At 46.9% G+C, this 19,330-nt stretch overlaps 1 protein-coding gene across 3 annotated transcripts in view; it reads right to left on the bottom strand.

Moving 5' to 3' along the window:
• The window catches only part of Tgfbr3 (transforming growth factor beta receptor 3), a 186,701-nt gene that overhangs the window by 92,779 nt on the left and 74,592 nt on the right, over positions 1-19,330 (bottom strand). For all 3 annotated transcript variants that reach the window (XM_085691529.2, XM_048447105.3, XM_085691528.2), the window contains one exon: positions 18,325-18,509. In XM_085691529.2, coding sequence (XP_085547655.2) covers positions 18,325-18,509 — 185 coding nt within the window. The remainder of the gene's footprint in view (positions 1-18,324; positions 18,510-19,330) is intronic.

Raw genomic sequence — 19,330 nt, 5'->3', positions numbered from 1 at the left:
TCCCTATTTCAAGCATCTCCAAATTCTCACCTCCAAAAAGCAGGGCCAGGTTAACACACCTGGCTTCAATTACTCCTACCGGGCCCTTCCAACAGGCTGGATGACTTAGAGCGTGTTTATCTCAGCCCAGCTGGAGCTGATTAGGGCTATGCGGTTAACCTTCTGTTGTGTGTGTGGAAGGCGATGTTACTCTCGGTCTCTGTCCTTTCTTTCTCCCTGGGCAGAGCAGGGAATCCTGAGCTCTGTGCCTGCTTCCCTCATCAGTCCCACAATGCTCTGCACAGTCCTGGAAGCGGGCACGGCCTACTGTCCAAATGCCTGCTTCTAATTTCTGCAGAGAGGGCCTTTGGTTTAGCAAACTGAAATGATTCCAATAAACAAAAGAAAGGGAGGGAGATTCACGAGGGCGGGCGTTTTGTCCCAACAGAACAGCAGGGCGCTTTGGAAAACTGTAAAGTGCTCAGCACTGGGGAGATCTAAGCACTGAACTCGAAAGTGTTTTTCCAAGCACTGAGAGGAAGCGCACCCCCAGATCTGTAAACCCTGTGTCACCTAAGTCTTTTGTTTTAAGTAAGTCACCGGTTCAGCTATGAGGTGGCTCCTCGGCCACGTCTGCTGAGAGTGTCTTTAAGGACTGTTTCTCTAGTTTACCAATCCCAGAAACACTTTCGATTCTCTTGACTTATTCTCACTAGATGCAAATTACTCCTCTTTTCATACTGGGGGCCTGGGCTAGTTTCATTAAAAATACAATGTTAATTCCCAGTACAGACTCAGAAAACCACAGCCCGGGAGGAAGCCTGAAGAGCTCAGTCTCACCAGAGCCTTCCTATGGGCAAGAACAGAAACTGACTCCCAAGGCTCTGTGCACATGCTACAGTGTCAGCAAGGAGATGGGGGACAGGGCTGATGTAGCATGAGGAAGCACCTGCCTAACACACATACACACACACACACACCACACACACCACACACACAGACACACCACACACACACACACACACACCTGCACACATGCACACTTGTACACACACATACCACACACACACACCTGCACACACGCACACTTGTACACACACATACCACACACACCTGCACACACGCACACTTGTACACACACATACCACACACACACACACACCACACACCCCACACAGACATGTACACGCACACACACACATACATACCTGCACACATGCACACTTGTACACACACACGCCACACACACACCACACACACACCACACACACACCACACACACCACACACACACACCACACACACCACACACCACACACACAGACACACACCACACACACAGACACAGACACACACACACACACACACACACACACACACACGAACCCCGTACTGGGTCTAACACCAGCACAGGGAAAGGAAGATCACCTAGATAGACTCCAGAATGTCTTTTATACCATGAACTAGAACTACTGGGTCCAGTGAGGTGACATGGGGGTGAAGGCGCTTGCTGCCCAGCCTGCCAACCAAGTTTGATCCTGGGGAGTCTCACAAGCTGTTCTCTGCTATACTGACATGGTGGCACACTCCCCCCCCACATAGACATATGTGTGTAATAATAATCTTTAAAGAAGCATTATTTTATGCCTGTATAATTGGCCTCTACAATAGTCAGCTATCAGTACCCAGATTTTTCAGAAAATGTGATTAATGAGAATTTTCCAAATACAAAATTGTAAACATAGCAGTTCATGCCTGTAATCCCAGAGCTCAGGAGGTGGAGGTCGAAGTTTGTTAGTTTATGGCTAACCTGAGCTATACAGTAAATCATTGTTTAAAAAACTAACCAAATATTGCTAACGCTAAACTGTGTATCAATATATGTATCTATTGACTCAAAACATTTATCTCATAAATATTTAATGCTGATATGTGTTAGGTATCATTTTAGTTGATGGAAATAACAGAAGACAGAAAACGTCTACTATTATGGATTATGTGGAATGTAGGATGTGAAAGAGGACTGGTACTGTAAATGGGAGACCAGTGAGGGCCTCTCCGCAGATGGAATGAAGGAGCAGAACTGATGAAAGCCTCTCAGATAACTGGGAAAGATGCCCCAGGTCCCTGCAAAGAAGGGAGGAAGGGGCCAGGTCAACGATCCCAATACTGTGATCAATCAATGGCAAAATGCTGGGAGAGGGACTGGCAGGTCATTGAGACCTTGGGATGGTGTGGGATTCCCCTCTGTATGCTGTGAATGCCATTGGTTAATAAAGAAACTGTCTTAGACCTGTGATAGGGTAGAGCAGAGCTAGGCCGGGAAAACTAGACTGAATGCTGGGAGGAAGAAGGCGGAGTCAAAGAGAAGCCATGGAGCCAGACGTGCTAAAGCTTTGCTGGTGGGCCACAACCTCATGCTGATACACAGATTAATGGAGATGGGTTAAACTAAGATGTAAGAGTTAGCAAATAAGAAACTACAGTTAATGGACCAAAGAGTGATTTAATTAATACAGTATCTGTGTGATTATTTCGGGAGTCTGGGCGGCTGGGAAATGAACAAGTGGCTTTCTCCAACAGTGTGAGGGATTGGAGATTAATTCTAGATATAAGAAACCAGCTTAAAAAGCCGAATGGGTAGATTCTGTGATCGGGCCTAATTTTTAAAGAATTGTGTTTGGCTTTTGTTCAGAGAACACATCTTATTAGCTAATAAAGATAGTGACTGGCATTTATTGAGTGACGGTTTGATCCCAGTCACTGTTCTGTCATCTTTTAATTGTTTCTGTCACAGTGACCCTATGAAACAGATGATATCATTATCCCAGGAAACGAGGCAGAGAAGTGACCGGGGCCAAGCAAAAACCGGCTCCCAGACCCTGAGCTCTCAAAAGAGTAGGTTAGAAGCCTGCCACATCTCAGACGTAAACACGGTGGTGCAAACCACAGGGAGAGGTTGAAGGCAGGCAGGATCAGAAGAGGGTCTTGTGGCTATAAGAGGTAACACCAGGGGGTTGGGGTTTTCACCACTGACTGGTAGGTGCTCTTTCCAGAGAAGGAAAACACACAGATGGAACAAATTTGAGACAGCAAGGTTGTGTGAAATTCAGAGTAATTCTCCAAACTCGATAAGATATACATTTCACGTGGCTGCTGTAACACGTAACGAAAAACGTAGTGACTTAAACAACAGAAAATTATCCTCTCGCTGTTTTGAAGGCTGGAGTTCCCCAATCAGTATTGCTGCCCAAATCCAGGGGTGTCTAGAGATGTCGGGCTCTAGGAGACAAGTTTCCACTGGTCTCCTCCGGTTCATCAGTGCTGCTGGTGTCCTTCCATTTGTGACCCCATCCCTCTAACCCCTCTTCTGGCGATGTCATCAAATCTTACAAGGAAATTGGCGACTGAATTTGGAACACATAGGTAATCTCCCCCATTGGAAGGTTCTCCATTATGCCCGCGAGACTCTGTAGAAGGTAATATTCATGTTTTGGGGGAGTCTAAACATAGGCAATATCTCTGGAGGTGAATAGAAGACATTTTTCTCTTTGTGAGGATTTGATCTCCTGTAAATTCTCTTAATTCTGTAAACCTGGCATGCCAATCACAACGCCCATATATTTGTTAGAAATATGCGTCAGGGTGCAACATGAGCGGACTTCCTGGGAGCACTGGCTTTGTATACTATTCCTATGGGGCAAAGCTCCTGGGCAGGGGCAGGACATAAGACTTTTGCATTAGGGTAACACACATGCACAGCTGTAGGTGCATGTATATGAGGGCACACATGCACACACATGCACATACGTGCACACCTATGCATGCACATACATGCATGTACGTGTGCATGCACACACAGAGCTGCAAGAGCATGCCTATAAGTATACACATGCACAGATACACACACATGCACACACACACAGGCACGCAGGCACACACATGCTCTCACATGCATGTGCACACTGCTGTCCTTCCACAGGCTATCATCCTTGTCCTAGATTCTTTTGAATATACTGAAGTCACCTGTGTCTCAGATCTGAACATTTCTCTAAGTCCAAGAAGACAGCCCTGTAACGTATGTGTCTGTGACACAGGTTATAAATGCCATTTTAGTTAATAACTTCCATTTCTTCCTTTACCACAGTTACCAGCGAGGTCAGAAGCAGAACACCCTGGGGTGGCCTCACTCATTAGCAGCAAAATGCCTGACAAAAATGGGGGCGGGGAATCTGGAAGATAAAAGTATAGTAAACACAAGGCAGAATTTTGGAATTGCGCAGGGAGCGGAGCCCAGCACCTACAGACGACTGCGCCATGTTCTTGCACTGTGCCTTCAGAGGGCCTCTCGCAGGATTACATGCGAAATCCTCAACCCACATCTCTGCTGGAAGTGCACAAGCAGGCTCATTACTCAGAGCCAAGATAAAGAAGAAATCTTTATGAGTACCGTAAGTATGAGTCATAAAAAATAGGAAACACATGTGGAGCATATGCTCAGTAACGGTACTGAGCCAGGAAAAGCGTTTGGGAAACATATAGAAGAGCACGTGGCAGAACTGGACTCGGAATCACCTTTGCACGTTGCTCCAACAACACGCCTAAGAAGCTCACGGCAAGTCATGGGTTTGTTTATCACTCCGGTCTCTAGCAAACACAAGTCACTTCCCCCATCAGCAAACAAGTTGGGCTTTTTAAAATGCAAATATGAGGAAAGCTGAATCAATAAAATGTAACTTGGGGCAGACTTGGAAAGATTTTATGATTTGAGAAATTTGAACGGCTTCCAATTAAAACACTGAGAATTAAATCTTCAACAGAATGAAAAAAGGAACAAGATTCTTTCACAGTGGTGCTTCACCATTTCATTTAGAGTCTCACTATCCTCACATGAATCCAGTGGGGGGAAGAGAATGGACTCTTCAAAACAGTGAAAGCAGGAAATGAAAGCCGCCAGCAACACGTGCACTAACAGACAAACAGCAGGAAGGGACTAGTTCTACAGCCCTCTGCAGGACGCTGACCCCACAGGTTCACGTGCTGCAACATTTGGGGTCCAGCTGGGACACCGTTGGAGTTGTGAGCCTAGCGGAGGTGTGGCCCAGCTGCAGGGGGATGGGCCTTGAAGTTACACAATCCGGCCCCACAGCCTTTCTCTGCTTCTCAGTCAGCCAAGATGTGAGTAACCGCGCCATAGGCAATGGAGACCAAGCCAGAAGCAGCTCTCACTGCCACGGCTTCCCTGGCACCGGGTTGCCCTTCTTTCCATCAGTATCAGTACTTTGTCACGCTCCGCAACAAGAGTAACGCTGGCTGCCATGATTGCTCAGTGATTAGAAGCACTTAATTTGAAAGTACAGTGATCAGAAGCTAATCCCCAGAACCCACAGTAGGCGAGAACTGAATCCCCAGCGTTGTTTTCTAACCTCCACACACCATCCCCTTCGCCCCACACAGCACTTTTATTTATTTGATTTTAAAAGGAAATTAAACTAGGGAGAGGAGTCACCCCAAAGGCCTCACACCTCACACGGAACCATGTGCATCCTGACAAACCCGTCTACCTCCCTTGCCTTTAGAAACTCTCAGATCCCCAAGGCAACACTGTTGCTATGTGGTAACACTTGAGGCCAAGTGACACAATAGGGAAGAGAGTTATAAAGTGTTGTTTTGGACTTCATGAAACGTTAAACTTACCAAGACTTCAATAAAGTCACTGCTCTGTTAAGAGTTTTAATAGGCGAAAGATCTCAACTTACACTTCACAGAAACAACAATGGGAGGTGATTAGAATACCCCTGGGCATGGCTATCTCTGAGGATCACATATTCCCTTCTCCCTCTGCACCCCGCATGTCTCAGTCCTCAGCACCCATTGGATGTCTTTGCTCCTCTCCACTAAAGCACCTGGGTTGTGCTCATGTAACCTGTGACACCGCACTTAATCCAAAGGCTCACCTTTCGGATGACTGTCACTTAAACCAGCACACGGTATCGAGTACCAACCCCGTGGCAGACCCAAGGCAGATAAAACCCGCGAGGGATCTGGTGTGTGCACACTCATGACAACAAATAGAAATTACATGTTAATGCCCATAAATGGGGTGTGGGTTCCAGGCCAGAGGCTATGCAACGATCCTGGGTCCTGGAGCTGGCTTTAGTATTGACTTTCAGCCACATAAACATCTCCTCTTGTCTCGCTTCCAAAGGAGCCAAATCTACCTACAAAGGCTCCCTTCCCTTTACCCCTCACCTTCAAACAGATAGGAATACTCTAGATGCAGCAGAAGGACTTCTAGGTTTGGACTAAAAATGCCTTTTCTCTAAAGCACTGTTGTCAGTGTTATGGTAGAAGTCAGGGACTCAGCCTAGGAGTTAGTGCCAGGGGCATTTCAGTACAGTTCCGTAGAATCCTCATCCATGGTGAATCCTTACAAAAACCAGCTTTATTTCAAAAGCCACTCTTTCCAACTTAAGAGGAACTACCTAGTGCCCAAGGCTTTCAGATAAGGCTAAGCCGACATGGGGAAGGAGCACTAGATTAGCCTGGGGTCTAGCTGCAGTGGCCCGTAAACTGGAAGGAAAAGTCAGGGCACAGGAGTGCAGCGGAGGTTGTGTTCCTGTGTCTTTAAGACCAGACCCTCGTAAATGGCTTGCTTCTGCTGGACACCATGCTCTAAGTAAATAGACTCTTCTGGCCGACACACAACTTCCTGTAGGGTTCTGGTGGGTAAAAGCTTGAAGACACTGCCAAGTCCAACTTCTGAGTCGCCTTAGAAAACAAGCTACAAAGACTGGAGTCCAGAGTAAACAAAGGAAGCGCCACGTTAAACAAGGAACAAATTAGTATATAGGCAGGGTTATTTTAAGTAGTCACCATGCAAGAAAACAAATTTTTTTAAAAAAATCAAATTATCAGTTATTTAAGAAGACACAGTAGAGTAAAACCCTCTATTGGAGGAATCAAATTTAATTGAGTTTAGCAACATTAAGAACTGGCTGGGCGTCCCCAGTTCCATCGTGGGGACAGATCATGCTACATGGCCCAACTTCAAACCGGGCTCAGATCAAATGAGTGACCCAGGGGAGCAGCGGGGAGTAAAGAACTATTCCCGGCTTCCTCTGCAGCCGAGGAGAAGACTAACCAGCTTACTAGCAAATGACTAAGCCCCGAAGAGAGGAGAATGTAACAAGGATTTAAAAATGCACTGTGGAGAACAGAAACCTGCAGACTTTAGAGTGAATGGTGAGGTGAATGAGACCAAGTTTAATTAGGGGAAAATACACGAGAGCATTAACACAAACGGGAGCACTGGGGAACCAAGGCAAGTCCACGGGTACCACGCAAACCAGACCAGCATACACCACAGAATGCAGTAATAAGACATGTGGTGAACTTTCAGACACTGTCCTCTTGCTGTGTGGGGGCCAACTGGCATAAGCCAAAAGAGTCTCAAGACCTGAAGTCCACTTAGTGGGTGGGTACTCAGGATTAATATGCATGACTCAGAAGTAAAGAATATGAGAGGAGCTTAGAGAGATGGTTCTAGTGGCTAAGAGCACTGATTGCTCTTGTGATAACCCGGAGTTCGGTTCCTGCACCCGCATGTCAGCTCACAATCACCTGGAACTCCAATTTCAAAGGATCCAGTACCTTCTTCTAATTTCCTCAGGCACCTGAACTCCTGTGCACATACCTGCATGCTGAGACCCATATGCAGACTCTCTCTCTCTATATATCTCTGTCTCTGTCTCTGTCTCTCTCTCTCTCTCAATGGATTCAGCTGTTGAGTAAAGAATGAGGTCTGCCCAGTGCCTTTTTTTTTTTACATAAACAGTGTGTAACTATGTTACTTACCTAGTGTGTAACTATGTTACTTACCTAGCTCTAAATTCCTGGGCTCAACCAAGTAGCTGGGACTACGGGCAACCAAACATGGGGGAAGATCTTGAAACACACACTCTGAAGGATCTCCAAGGATACCTGGGATTTCACAAACCACACCTTGACCCAGGTGACTGTGTCCAAATCCTTATTTATGTCTTATCTCGTCTTCTGCTTTTTAGCCCCAATCCGACCCCACTATTATCCCAATCTTCTATCCATGGGTTGGTAAGCTATGGCTACAAAGGGTCAAACAGTAACTTCAAAGGCCATATGGGTCTTTTCTATAGCATTCAATCCTTGCATCATATGAAAACAGCCATAGACAATAATACAATTAAATGCATATGCGTGTGTCCTACTAAAACTTTATTTACAAAAACAGACAACAGACCCATTAGTGAATAAACAAATTATGGTATTCCTCTACAGTAGAATGCTATTCAAGAAAAAAATAAATAACAGATACATGTTAAAATCATACATGAATCTCTAGTGCATTATGCTAAGAGGAAGCAGCCAGCCATAAAAATCACCCTGTCACATGATTCCATGTATGTAATTGTCCAGGACAGACAAATCTAGGAAGAAAGGAGATCAGTGGTTGTTAGGCTGGGCAGGAAGGCACAAAAATGGGGGGCGATTAGTTTTCTTTGAGAGATGATGGACTTGTGGAATTAGATTAGAAGGCTATGGCTAGACAAATGGGAAAGCAACCTGCGGAAGGAAGGGTTTGCTGGGGCTCACATTTTGAGGGTACAGTCCACACTAGTGGGGAAGGCACAGCAGCAGAACCATAGAACAGTTGGTCACACTGAATCCGAGCTCAGAAGGCAGACGGCAATGTTTGTGCCGTGTTCCCTTTCTCCAGGGCTCTAGCTCCTGGATTGAATGGTACCACTCATATTTAGGTGAGACTTGCACTCAGTTAACTAAGCTAGATAATCCCTCAAGGCATGCCTGGAGATTTGTTTTGGTGGTGAGGCAAGATCGGGTCCAGCTGACAGTCATTACTAACAGAGCCAACTTATTGTACACCTCTACAAACATACTAAAGCCACTGACAGGTGAAACTTATGTAAATGATCTCTCAATAGTTATTTAAAAGTAAATAAAGCAACAAGCAGTACTTGGCCTGAAGATGACGGTCACAGCCACACCACACACACCAAAGCTCTTTCTTCCATGTGTGGTTTGGTTTCTGACCTTCCCCCTGGGATGCAGAGGCTCCTACACTTTGCCAGACAACAATGTGTCCACCTCTGAGAATCCTCCTCTCACCTGCACTCCATCCCATTCATGAGTTTCTGCCAAATCCTGCTAATGTCTTAAGTTTCACTGTCTGTCATGTTGGATCAAACATATTCTTCTTTAATCCCATGCAGGTGCTGCAGACAGGATGAGGAAGAACCTAGTAAATAACTCAAGAAACGGGTTTGTGAATGAGTAAACAAAAGGGTTCTGAGAGCATTACTTATGGAAGACTGGATTTATGAAGCCGTTCCCAAGCTAGGTGGAAACAACAGGAGCCCGAGGCTGAAGATGGCAGTCCCAGGAGACGGACTAAGCAAGTCACATGGTAAATGGGGAGGAACAGAAATCTCAGGGCGACAGCAGGGGAAATAGAGATAAAACTTGGTGACTGACCAAATACAGGGCTTGAAGGGACAGGTAAATCTATGATCAGATTTGAGATGGCATGGTGACACTTGTGGTACCAGGAAGGGTCCTGGGAAAGCAGCCCTGTGATAGGAGAAATGACTTGGGAAGGCTCTGAAATTCCACTTCAGAGATAATTTTCTGTAATTAATGTTATTTGATGATTGGCAGATAAACAAGCCAGCCCAACGTGCACAGAATATCTCCCAGCCAAGGGCTACTATCACCTCATGTCCTAGACAGGAAGTCGGGCTTGGAGAATTAAGTAGCTCCTCAGGAGCTCACTCGCAGAAAGTGCCAGAACCAGGACTCGCCACAGAGCACGTGGCATCTCAGGCACCAGGACGTGAAGTCCTAGAGACACTCCACTATGCTCCTCTTGAGAGGCCCTTGTTCAGGAACCAGAGGCAGGAGGTCAAAGGCGACAATCCAAGTCCTCGGAGTAGACAAGCCACCCCCAGGACCACAGACGAAAACAAGGTCAAACGGTGCCTTGGTCCAGAACCCCTGTGAGGGAAAGAAGGGAAACCGAGGACACCGAGAAACAGACACGAAGGAAGCCAGACCACCAGATGAACAGCATTTGGAAACCAAGATGGCGGTGCTAGGAAAAGGATGCTTAGCGACCTCAAAGGCAGCAAAAGTAGGTGAGGAGCGGGAAGAGCTCTTCAGCAGGGTGGGGCCCTGGGCGCTCTCAGTTCCTGTCCACAGTGAGTGGATTGGTACTTTACCCTCTGATCTGGCCCCCTCTGGAGGCGACTTGAAGGCCCCTTCCCAGTCCCATTGACCCATGAGTTGTTCAAAGAGTATTGTGTGACACCCAGAGGGGAGCACAGGACAGAAATCAGGCAACAGGGAGGGCAGAAGGATTCGCAGATGTTCACTCTGGAGTTCAGAGACCTGCCACCCAGCTCCCAAATAAACATGGAGATTTATTCTTACTTAAGAATGCCTGGCTTTAGCTTGGTTTATTTCTAGCCAGCTTATCTTAACTTATCCCAGCTCCCTTTGTCTCTGGGTTTTTATCTTTCCCTATTCTATACACCTCTCTTTTCTTCTTTCTCTGTGGCTGGCTGTGTGGCTGTGTGTCTGTGTGTCTGTGTGGCTGGCTGTGGCTGGCTGTGTGTCCGTGTGTCTGTGTGTCTGTGTGTCTGTGTGTCTGGCTGCGTGGGCTGTGTGTCTGTGTGTCTGGCTATGGCTGGCTGTGTGTCTGTGTGTCTGTGTGTCTGGCTGTGGCTGGCTGTGTGTCCGTGTGTCTGTGTGTCTGTGTGGCTGGCCCTTGGCGTCCTCCTCGCCTCCTTTTCTTGCTCCTAGCTCTTCCTCTCTCAAACCTAGATTCCTCCTCCTCCTCTTTCTGCCCACCAGCCCCATCAATTCATTCTCCTACCTCACAATTGGTTGTTCAGCTCTTTATTAGACCAGTCGGGTATTTTAGACAGGAAATATAACACAGCTTCACAGAGTTAAAAGAAGGCAACACATCTTTGCATCATTAAGCAAATATTCCACAGCATAAACAAATGTAACACATCTTAAAATAATATTTCACAACAGAGGGGAGAGAAGAGGAAAAGGGAGAAACAAGATATTGCCTACAGGCCTCTTTAAAGTGGGGGATGAAAAAGTAAAATAAATATGTCTAATTTATATAGAAATATTTCAAAAACGCAATCAAGGAAAGGATGGAAGATAGTATAATAAACACTCCCATGGAACTTAATTCTTCAAATAAACTTATTAGTAGTAAAATTCCCTTTATTCTCAAATAAAATGTCAAGATAGCAGATAAGATGGGCAAGTGGATGCTGGGCACGCACACAGCGGGCATGTGCCCAACTGGCATCGCCGGGGGCTCAGACTGTTGACAGGTCTGCTCCTTGCATTATTTTATGGCTTTTATATGCTATTAGCAATGCCAACAGAGAAAATAAATCTCATTTTCAAACGTGGAAGGCGTTCATGTAGAAACATGCTCTAACAAGAGTCCAGGAATTTAAAGAGTCAAGAGCAGCGACCGTACAGATCAAGGATGTGACCCTAACCTCCAGGAAGATCAGACACCACAGTGGTTGGGAAATATTGTTGCCGGGCAAACTTAAAAGGGGTCCAGGAGAGGAGGATGGGGCAGGCAGGTAAGAAGAAGGTTGTTTGGATTTTCTCCCAATCTACCAGCTTCCGGGCAGCATAGATATGCAGCCCGGCTTTACATCACACTGAACGGAGTCCACGTGGCTCAATTCCCCTGCTGGGGCAGGGGTCTACCCTAAGCTCTGACAGCTAGCTTTCCATCATGTGGGCAGTCTAGGGGTAAATGACAGGGCTTAACCAGCCCGAGTCCTGGTAGGAAAGCTGTGACTTCTCCACTCAGTGTTTCCTGGTTGGTTTGTTTTCTTTCTTTTTATTTTTGCCAAGCCTGGTGTTGACTAGCACCCCTGGTTTTCAAATTCAGAATTCCAAAATTGGTTTGGAAGTTCTTAGTTGAGAGTTAGCTATCATTTCAGATTACACATCTTGCCCCGACTTGTTAGACACCATCCTGAACAGAGCAGTTTCAGCTCTGGGCGTACTGATCTCCGTGACGACATCCCTGCCTTGCTGTCTCCCATGATGCTCCTCTTCCCAGGCCTGGCCTTCACCATCACACTGCTCAGCAGCCCCCATCATTTAAACCACACCGGGTGTCTTCAAGCGAAGGGAGGACACTTCTTCAGCGATGTGAATGTCGTATCCAGTTAGGTTCTCTGGTCCCATGGGCCAGACTAACTCCCTTTGAAGGGAAGAAAGCCATTTCTCCTGGAACATAGAACTGGAGGTGGTGGAGTGAAAGAGGGGGAGAGAGAGATTTGGGGACATTTAATAACCCTGCTACAGGTCTGTGATACAATGACGAGTTTAGAAAGAATCCTCCCTGCCACCCTGGAGGGACTCTCCTCCCAAGGGCAGGCAGTGCTTATGTAGGGATGAAGTTTGTCATGTCAAGGCCGGCGACACAGGTCAGTGGGCAAACCCACCGACAGCCACACCTGTGGACCTGAGTGAGATCCCAGAATCGACTCGGGGAAGAAGAGAGCTGACTCCACAAGCTGTCCTCTGACCTCTGCACACACTCAACATGGCATACACGGGAGAGCACACACATAGCCCCGAATATCAACCCATCAGTAAATCAATGCCATTCTTTTAAAAAGAGTGTTTAGGAGACCCTAGGTTTGATACCCAGCACTGAAACAAAACACATACAGTATTTTTTTTTTAAAGAAAGAAACCAAGTTTCATCAGTGTCTATGTACGTGAAGAGTTGACGTCCACACTAGTTTAGTGAATACGACTATGTAGGTTGCATATAAGGTGTCGTGAATGCAAAAAACCTCTTGGGGTTGAAGGCTTGTTTCCTTTTATATATACATAGGACACATATTGGAAACACATTCGTGATTAACCACGGAACAGACACGTTCCCCTTAGGGAATAACACGCTCCCCTTGGTGAATAAACGCAGCTAGTTCAGTGGCATGCTGCTCTAGTGTTTTCCAAACATCTAGCCTTAAGTGTCAGATCTGTTCTTTTTTGAGATGGGTCCAGACAAGACACACACTCTTTCCTCCCTCTCCAAGTGCTGCTGCGGCCGACTTTTAAAGAGTAAGGGAGGAAAAGACAAAAGTTGCTCATGTGTCAAGATCACAGAAACAGAAGGAAAGACTAAATGCTGACAGACAGGTGAACAAGGAGGAAAACGTCATCCAGGCGGCGGCTGGTTACATGGAGCTATCCATAAGATGTGAACTCAGGAACGCAGAGAGGGTCTTACTTCACTGTGGGTAGAGTCTCTTCATTTGCCAGCCCCCCCCCCCCCCCCACACACACAGACAAAGCAGGTGTAGTTAAGCACCAGCTCTCAGGGCGTGTCTAATGACGGGAATGACAGCCACAGAAAGCCTCTGGAGACTGACTGGAAATGAGATGAAAGTTCCTTGGCAGGGGTGTTCCACTGGTGCCCAGCGATGGCTCCTGAGGTTGAGCCCTGCATTTTATAATTGCTGGCATTTGCTATGCTAATCCTAAACCACACAAAAGAAGAGGCCCTGCCACGTGGAGATCAATTGCAATACTACTGTGAAGCCCTGAGGGAATTAAAACAACAATGACAATGGCCCAAGATCAAGAACCTCCCTGTGACAAGCCTGTGCACAAACCCGAACCCTCCCTGGGAGAACCACCTCCACGGAGTAACTGGCAGAGCTCACTTGGCCTGGGATAAAGTGAGAGCTTCAGAGAGGTCATCTCAGAGTGGACAGAGAGCCAGAGGACAGCCAGAGGCTGCTCACAGGCAGCAGGCCCACTCACCCACCATCTCAGAGTGGACAGAGAGCCAGAGGGCGGCCAGAGGCTGCTCACAGGCAGCAGGCCCACTCACTCCTTCCACTCAGACAGCCAAGCTTCCCTTTCAGGCTGCCCAGGGCAACTGAGGGTCTGTGAGCGTCTGGCAAGGGGAGGCCCACTGTGGCCCATACCACCGGACTGTTGTTACCATTATCTGGGGATAAAAAAGCGGTTAAAAGGACAGTAGCACATTTTGGGTCTTTCCTTCCTTCTCTTCCTCCTATTCCGGTCTTTCCTACCCCCAGGAAGAGACCAGTAATTGACAACTTGTATACAGAGGGATGGCATACTGAGAGAACAGCTTAGAGCCACATGTGTGATTAACACAGCCATCAGCACAACCGCCAAGGAGCCAGAACCACGTTTCGGACTCCATCATAGCAAAAACACGAACCCACATGGCCATCAAAGCAAGCTTTTCTCTCCTCACCTTACACGCATGCTCACAAAGCTGATGTGTCTGTTGTTGGGAGCTCACCCCCAATCCTCTTTTGGCTGAGAAGCAAATACATCAAATTATGAGGGACTATGGGATTTCTGACAGGTGGAGTTATTAAACCTGGTCCCTTTCCCACGGCAGCAAAGCCTCCTGATTCTCACACCAGCCCTGCAGCCAGGCACTGGCTCACTCGCCTACTGACACTCCTTCGTGGGCCAAGTCAGACAGCCTGGAGAGAATGCATGAAGCCCTGGGCTCAAATCCCAACACCACATACACAGAACATGGTAGTACACAGGTGTAATCACAGCACGCTGGGAGGTGGACGTTTAATTCCCACTCCTCCCCACCCCAAAAAAGAACAGTGTCTCTTTCAACACCAGAACAGATATAAATAAGTGTCCATGTCTCCTCACATGTAGTGGTGCTGGAGGCTGACCCTCGGCAGTCTTTCCAGTTAGAAACAATGAGATAGGTGGGAAAAGACACGCCAACCCAGGAAACAGATCACAAGAAGAAACAAAAAGATAGGAAACCAACTGTCACTATTCCACTATCTAGCGACAGCGCCTGGCTGCAGCCAGCCTAGAGGGTGCTGTGACCTTCTCACAGGCAGGAAGTGTCCCAAGGCACCAGACTCCTGGCTTCACAGAGAGGAGGGGAATTGCTTACTCAACAGGCATGAGATGTAGACGAGACAGCTCAGAGAGTGAAAACACCTGAAGACCTGAGTTTGACTCCTGGTGAAGATGAAGCGGGGGGGGGGGGGGGAGGGGGGGTTGACTCCACAATTATCCTTTGGCTTCCAGGAATGTTCCTCCTCACCACCCACTCAGCCCAGCCCACGAATAGATGAAGATGATAACAGTGTTTCTAATCAAAGCAAAGAAAGTAATAACACACATTCAATGAACACATACTCTGCTATCTCAGGGTCTTTGGCCTCACCTCTCCTCTGTATTCGGAGCCTTTGGCCAGGCTCCTGCTCCCTCCTTTCCAGTGCTACTTCCCAAGCTTGGGATGACATCGAGAGGTAGGTCCAGATGAAGAAACCCTAGTTCTAGATCTAGCTTGTCCAGGCTGATGCCAGCAGAGAGCCAGGGGGAGAGCAAGTCCATTCCCCTCAGGCCCACGTGACTGTTTATCCCACCTTCCCTCAAATCTTGTCAACCTACTGGGGACCACTTTCAGGCACACATTATTGTTACCTCTGCTGAGGAAAATAGGAAACCTCTCCTCAGATGAAGTAGGTAACGGCATCCAAGAAGTAGGGGCTTGGTCAAATATTAGAGAAGAGGGGGGTCTAGCATAGCTCTGGCGCTGATCCTGCACCCCTAATTAGCTGAGGGCAAAGAGGGCTGGTCTCATAATTCCTTCATGTTCAAGAATGACATTAGGCAAGAGCTACTATAGAGAGCCAGACATGCACAGGTGGGCAGGGCAGTGCGGCAATTCTTTGACTAGTTTGTAAGCAAAGGCATTCCTTTTGTTTTTAATTTTGAAAAATACTTGACTTAAATAATTGGTATAAACTTTACAAAGTCCACTTGCCTCTGGTCCCCAAACAGGACAGCCATTACGGTTAGCATAGCCCATAGCTACATAAATCAAGTTATCCAGTGAGAATAACAAAAAAAAAATGAAGTTTAGGTTGAAAGATGAAGCAATTTTAATCCTAAAAAAAGAGGGGGTAGAATTGGCCAAAGTTGACTTTATGAGCTAATTAGAACACTGTGAAGTCAAAGGACTTTAAAACAAAAGAGATAGAATTCATGTACCACCAAATTAAAACTATAATCCAATCATTTTAGTATAGTTGGCAGGCTGTGTAACCGTCACCGTGATTTAATTTTAGAATATTTATTCCCCCCATCCCTCAGGTCCTCACCACCGATAGTCAACCCACACCCCCTTTTCTGTCTAGCCCTAAGCAAACACTCATTTAACTCCTGCCTGTCTGTATTTGTGTATTCTGTATATGTCATTAAAGTGCAATTGCACAATGCATAGTTGTGAGCCTATCACTTACTTAGCTTTAAGTTTCACCTGTGCTGCGGGGTGTACCTGTATCTCTGTGCCCCTTTTTTATCGTCTGATAACCTTCCAAGGGGTGGATATACCACATTTAACTTAGCCCATTCCTCAGATGGCAGCCATTCAAGGTATTTCTAAGTTTTAAGTGTTATGAACAGCACCGGAAATTGTTATGGGTGCTTCAGTCGTGTGTATCTCCCGGAGTAAAAGTGCTAATGCATAGACTGGGTAGCCTATTTCAAAACTATTAGCAGAGGTAGGAATTGAAGAAGAAGATTTAACATGTCTCCACCCTACCTTGGCAATCAACAAACCCTTCCTCCTCTTCCTTGTGTCATCCTCAATACCCTTGTGTGCTCCGAGGTCTACTATAGGACAGTTCTGCAGAGCCGGATGGAGCCTCCAAAGTCCCGACATCATGTCTGCGAGCAGGCTGGAGCTACAGCCACCTAACCCTGAAAGGTCTCCAGGAAGGCAACAGTGCACTTCCCCTTGAAGGTCTAGTGGCAGAAATGCCTTTACATCCGGGCCACAGAGCATGTGTGCACTGGCTGCACAGGCCTGGCCGGAGCATGGTTTGGGGCTGCCCTGCACAAGCCCTCTCAGTGGACTCGCCAGGCCCCTGGCTAGCCACACAACCTCCGCACTGCCACGCTCTGGAATGTCCTTCCCTGAAGTCTTTTTCTCTTTTGCTGTGGCAATCTCATCAAATCCACCTTCGGAGTCCGCAGAAGTATCGCACGATTTAACACTAAGAATTTTTGGTTGTTGACATTCCTGCAACAGCCCGGACTTTCTTTTTCCTCCTCACTCCCTCGGAGAGAAGCATATATAAAATGAGTAATTGCTACGCCGAGGAACTGCTGGAGTCAGCAAGGCCTCACAGGGGCTGTATTTCCGACCCCCCACTCCCCTCGTACCGCAAACTCTCCCACATACGCTGAGAATTAAAGACACATTACTGGGATAAAGAAATCTGACCTGAAAAATGCGTTGCAGCCACAGTGGCAAGCCACCAAGAGGCTTGACAATAATTTCCAATGGAGCTGGAGAGGGCTAGATGCCCTGACTTTGAAATGAGCCAACACTGCACACTTCCATCAGATTAAGTCAGTTCTGTTTTTCCTAGTAGAATTCCATGCCTGTGCTACCCCACAGACCCCAAAAGGCAAGGAGATGCCCGCAGCACATAGACAAGCAGATGTAGAATTCACTTTCCTGATCAAGAAAAAAACTGAAAGAAAAATTCCATTTTACAGCTGTCTTCCTAAACACCACCATCATTGGGAGTTACTGCGGATGCATTTTCCCTAGGGAGACAATCCTTGCCTGATAACATTGCGGACACAGAAACTAAAAATGACAACTGTGTGTTGTTTTTGTGGGAAAACCCATCCTCTTAAGAGTGACAAGGAGACCATTAATCCACGGTCTAAGCTATAGATGAATCATGGGAAAGAATGGATCATTTGCCCCTGAAACTTGTGTTCTCTCACCTGTAGGCTGACCTGTAAAATGCACAGAATGAAGGGACGCCAAGCCAGTGCACCGTTTCCAACCGTCCTCAGCCCAGAGCAAACACTGAACAATCATGAGCTTGCTCCCCAATCTTCTCCATGACCACCAAGACCGCCATCTTGGAGAAGGTACCTCATTGACAATAAGAGCTACCCTCAGGGTACTGCCTTTGTTCTAGAGTTTTTTCTGACTCATCTTTCGGTAGCAGTACGTTCATAAGATACAGTTGGGCGAGAAGAAAGGAGGGTCATGTGTAAAGATGAAAAGACAATTTAAAATCTTAGGTAAATGGGCCAATGAGACAGCACAGCAGGCCGCAGGGCTTTCATTACAAGGTTAATGACTTGAGTTCTGATCCTCAAGACCCAAGACAGAAGCATAGAATGCACTCTCAGAGCTGTCTCTGGCTCCGATGGCAACACACACACTTACCTCCCTCTGCAGCCACCCTGCTCCCTGGTTCGCAATGCGGAGGTTTAGGACGTGAACCTCTTGGGGCAGCCCGGTTGTGCCTCTGCTGGCGCAGCCAGACAGAACGGTGAAACTCTCCATTAAGGCCTGGACAGGATGAGAGGCGTTGATCGGTGACAGCTCACACGGGGTGCTGGGCTCTGGACCTGTGAACGGAATCACAGACATGACCTGTTCAGCAAGAGTAGAGACACTGTGGGTGATGGATTTGCTGCTAACCCAGCTGAGAAGCCCTTGCGACTCAGTTGTTTTCAGAACTCGTCATCTGAAATCCCGATCTTTTTCTTTTTTGGCATAATTTTGATTTCTAAATTCTCTTTAGGCTCACGGTCACCAATGTATCCCTTCGGATGAAAGATACCCTTCGGATGAAATGTCTATTTGACATTTGTGTTTTTATTTCCTCTCTTGGAAGAAAGACTGAGATTGTTGAAATAAATTATTTAAAGTCCAAATAATACTATACACAAATAATATTAAAGACCTAAAATTGCATACACACTCCCCTGAATACTCTGATACCTTTTAAGAGTTTTTGTTTATTAGGAATGATACAAAACAAAATGTGTTAAGAAGAGGAATTTGAAGCCAGACATGCACAGCCAAGTTTGGGGCAGAGGTGAGGAAAACTGTCCCTCAACAGGCAGAGTCTGAGCAGAGCTACAAATCAGAAACATAGAACTCTGGTCATAGTTGGCTCCTGCAACCTCGTTTTCCATTCCTCAAGCCAACCAAACTTTCGATTCTAAACCATCCATCCACTCCTCTCTGCCTCTAATTCCCAACTGCCCCCTAAATTAAGAAGGCTGCACCCTTCAAGCTCCCCAAGCCAGCTCTATAGCAAGGGAGTCCGTCTAACCTAGGGAGCCCAAATCTACAGTTGTTCACACGGAGACGCCTGCCCTCCCTATCTCAGATGCCCATCACTCTGAGAACTGAGCAAAGCCTGAGCCCCTTCGCAGGGCGC

This window comes from Myodes glareolus, chromosome 8 (genome assembly GCF_982192425.1).
Source record: "Myodes glareolus chromosome 8, mMyoGla1.1, whole genome shotgun sequence".
Classification (NCBI taxonomy): Eukaryota; Metazoa; Chordata; class Mammalia; order Rodentia; family Cricetidae; genus Myodes; species Myodes glareolus.
The sequence above is the reverse complement of the archived record's forward strand: the minus strand, read 5'-3'. Positions and strand labels throughout refer to the sequence as shown.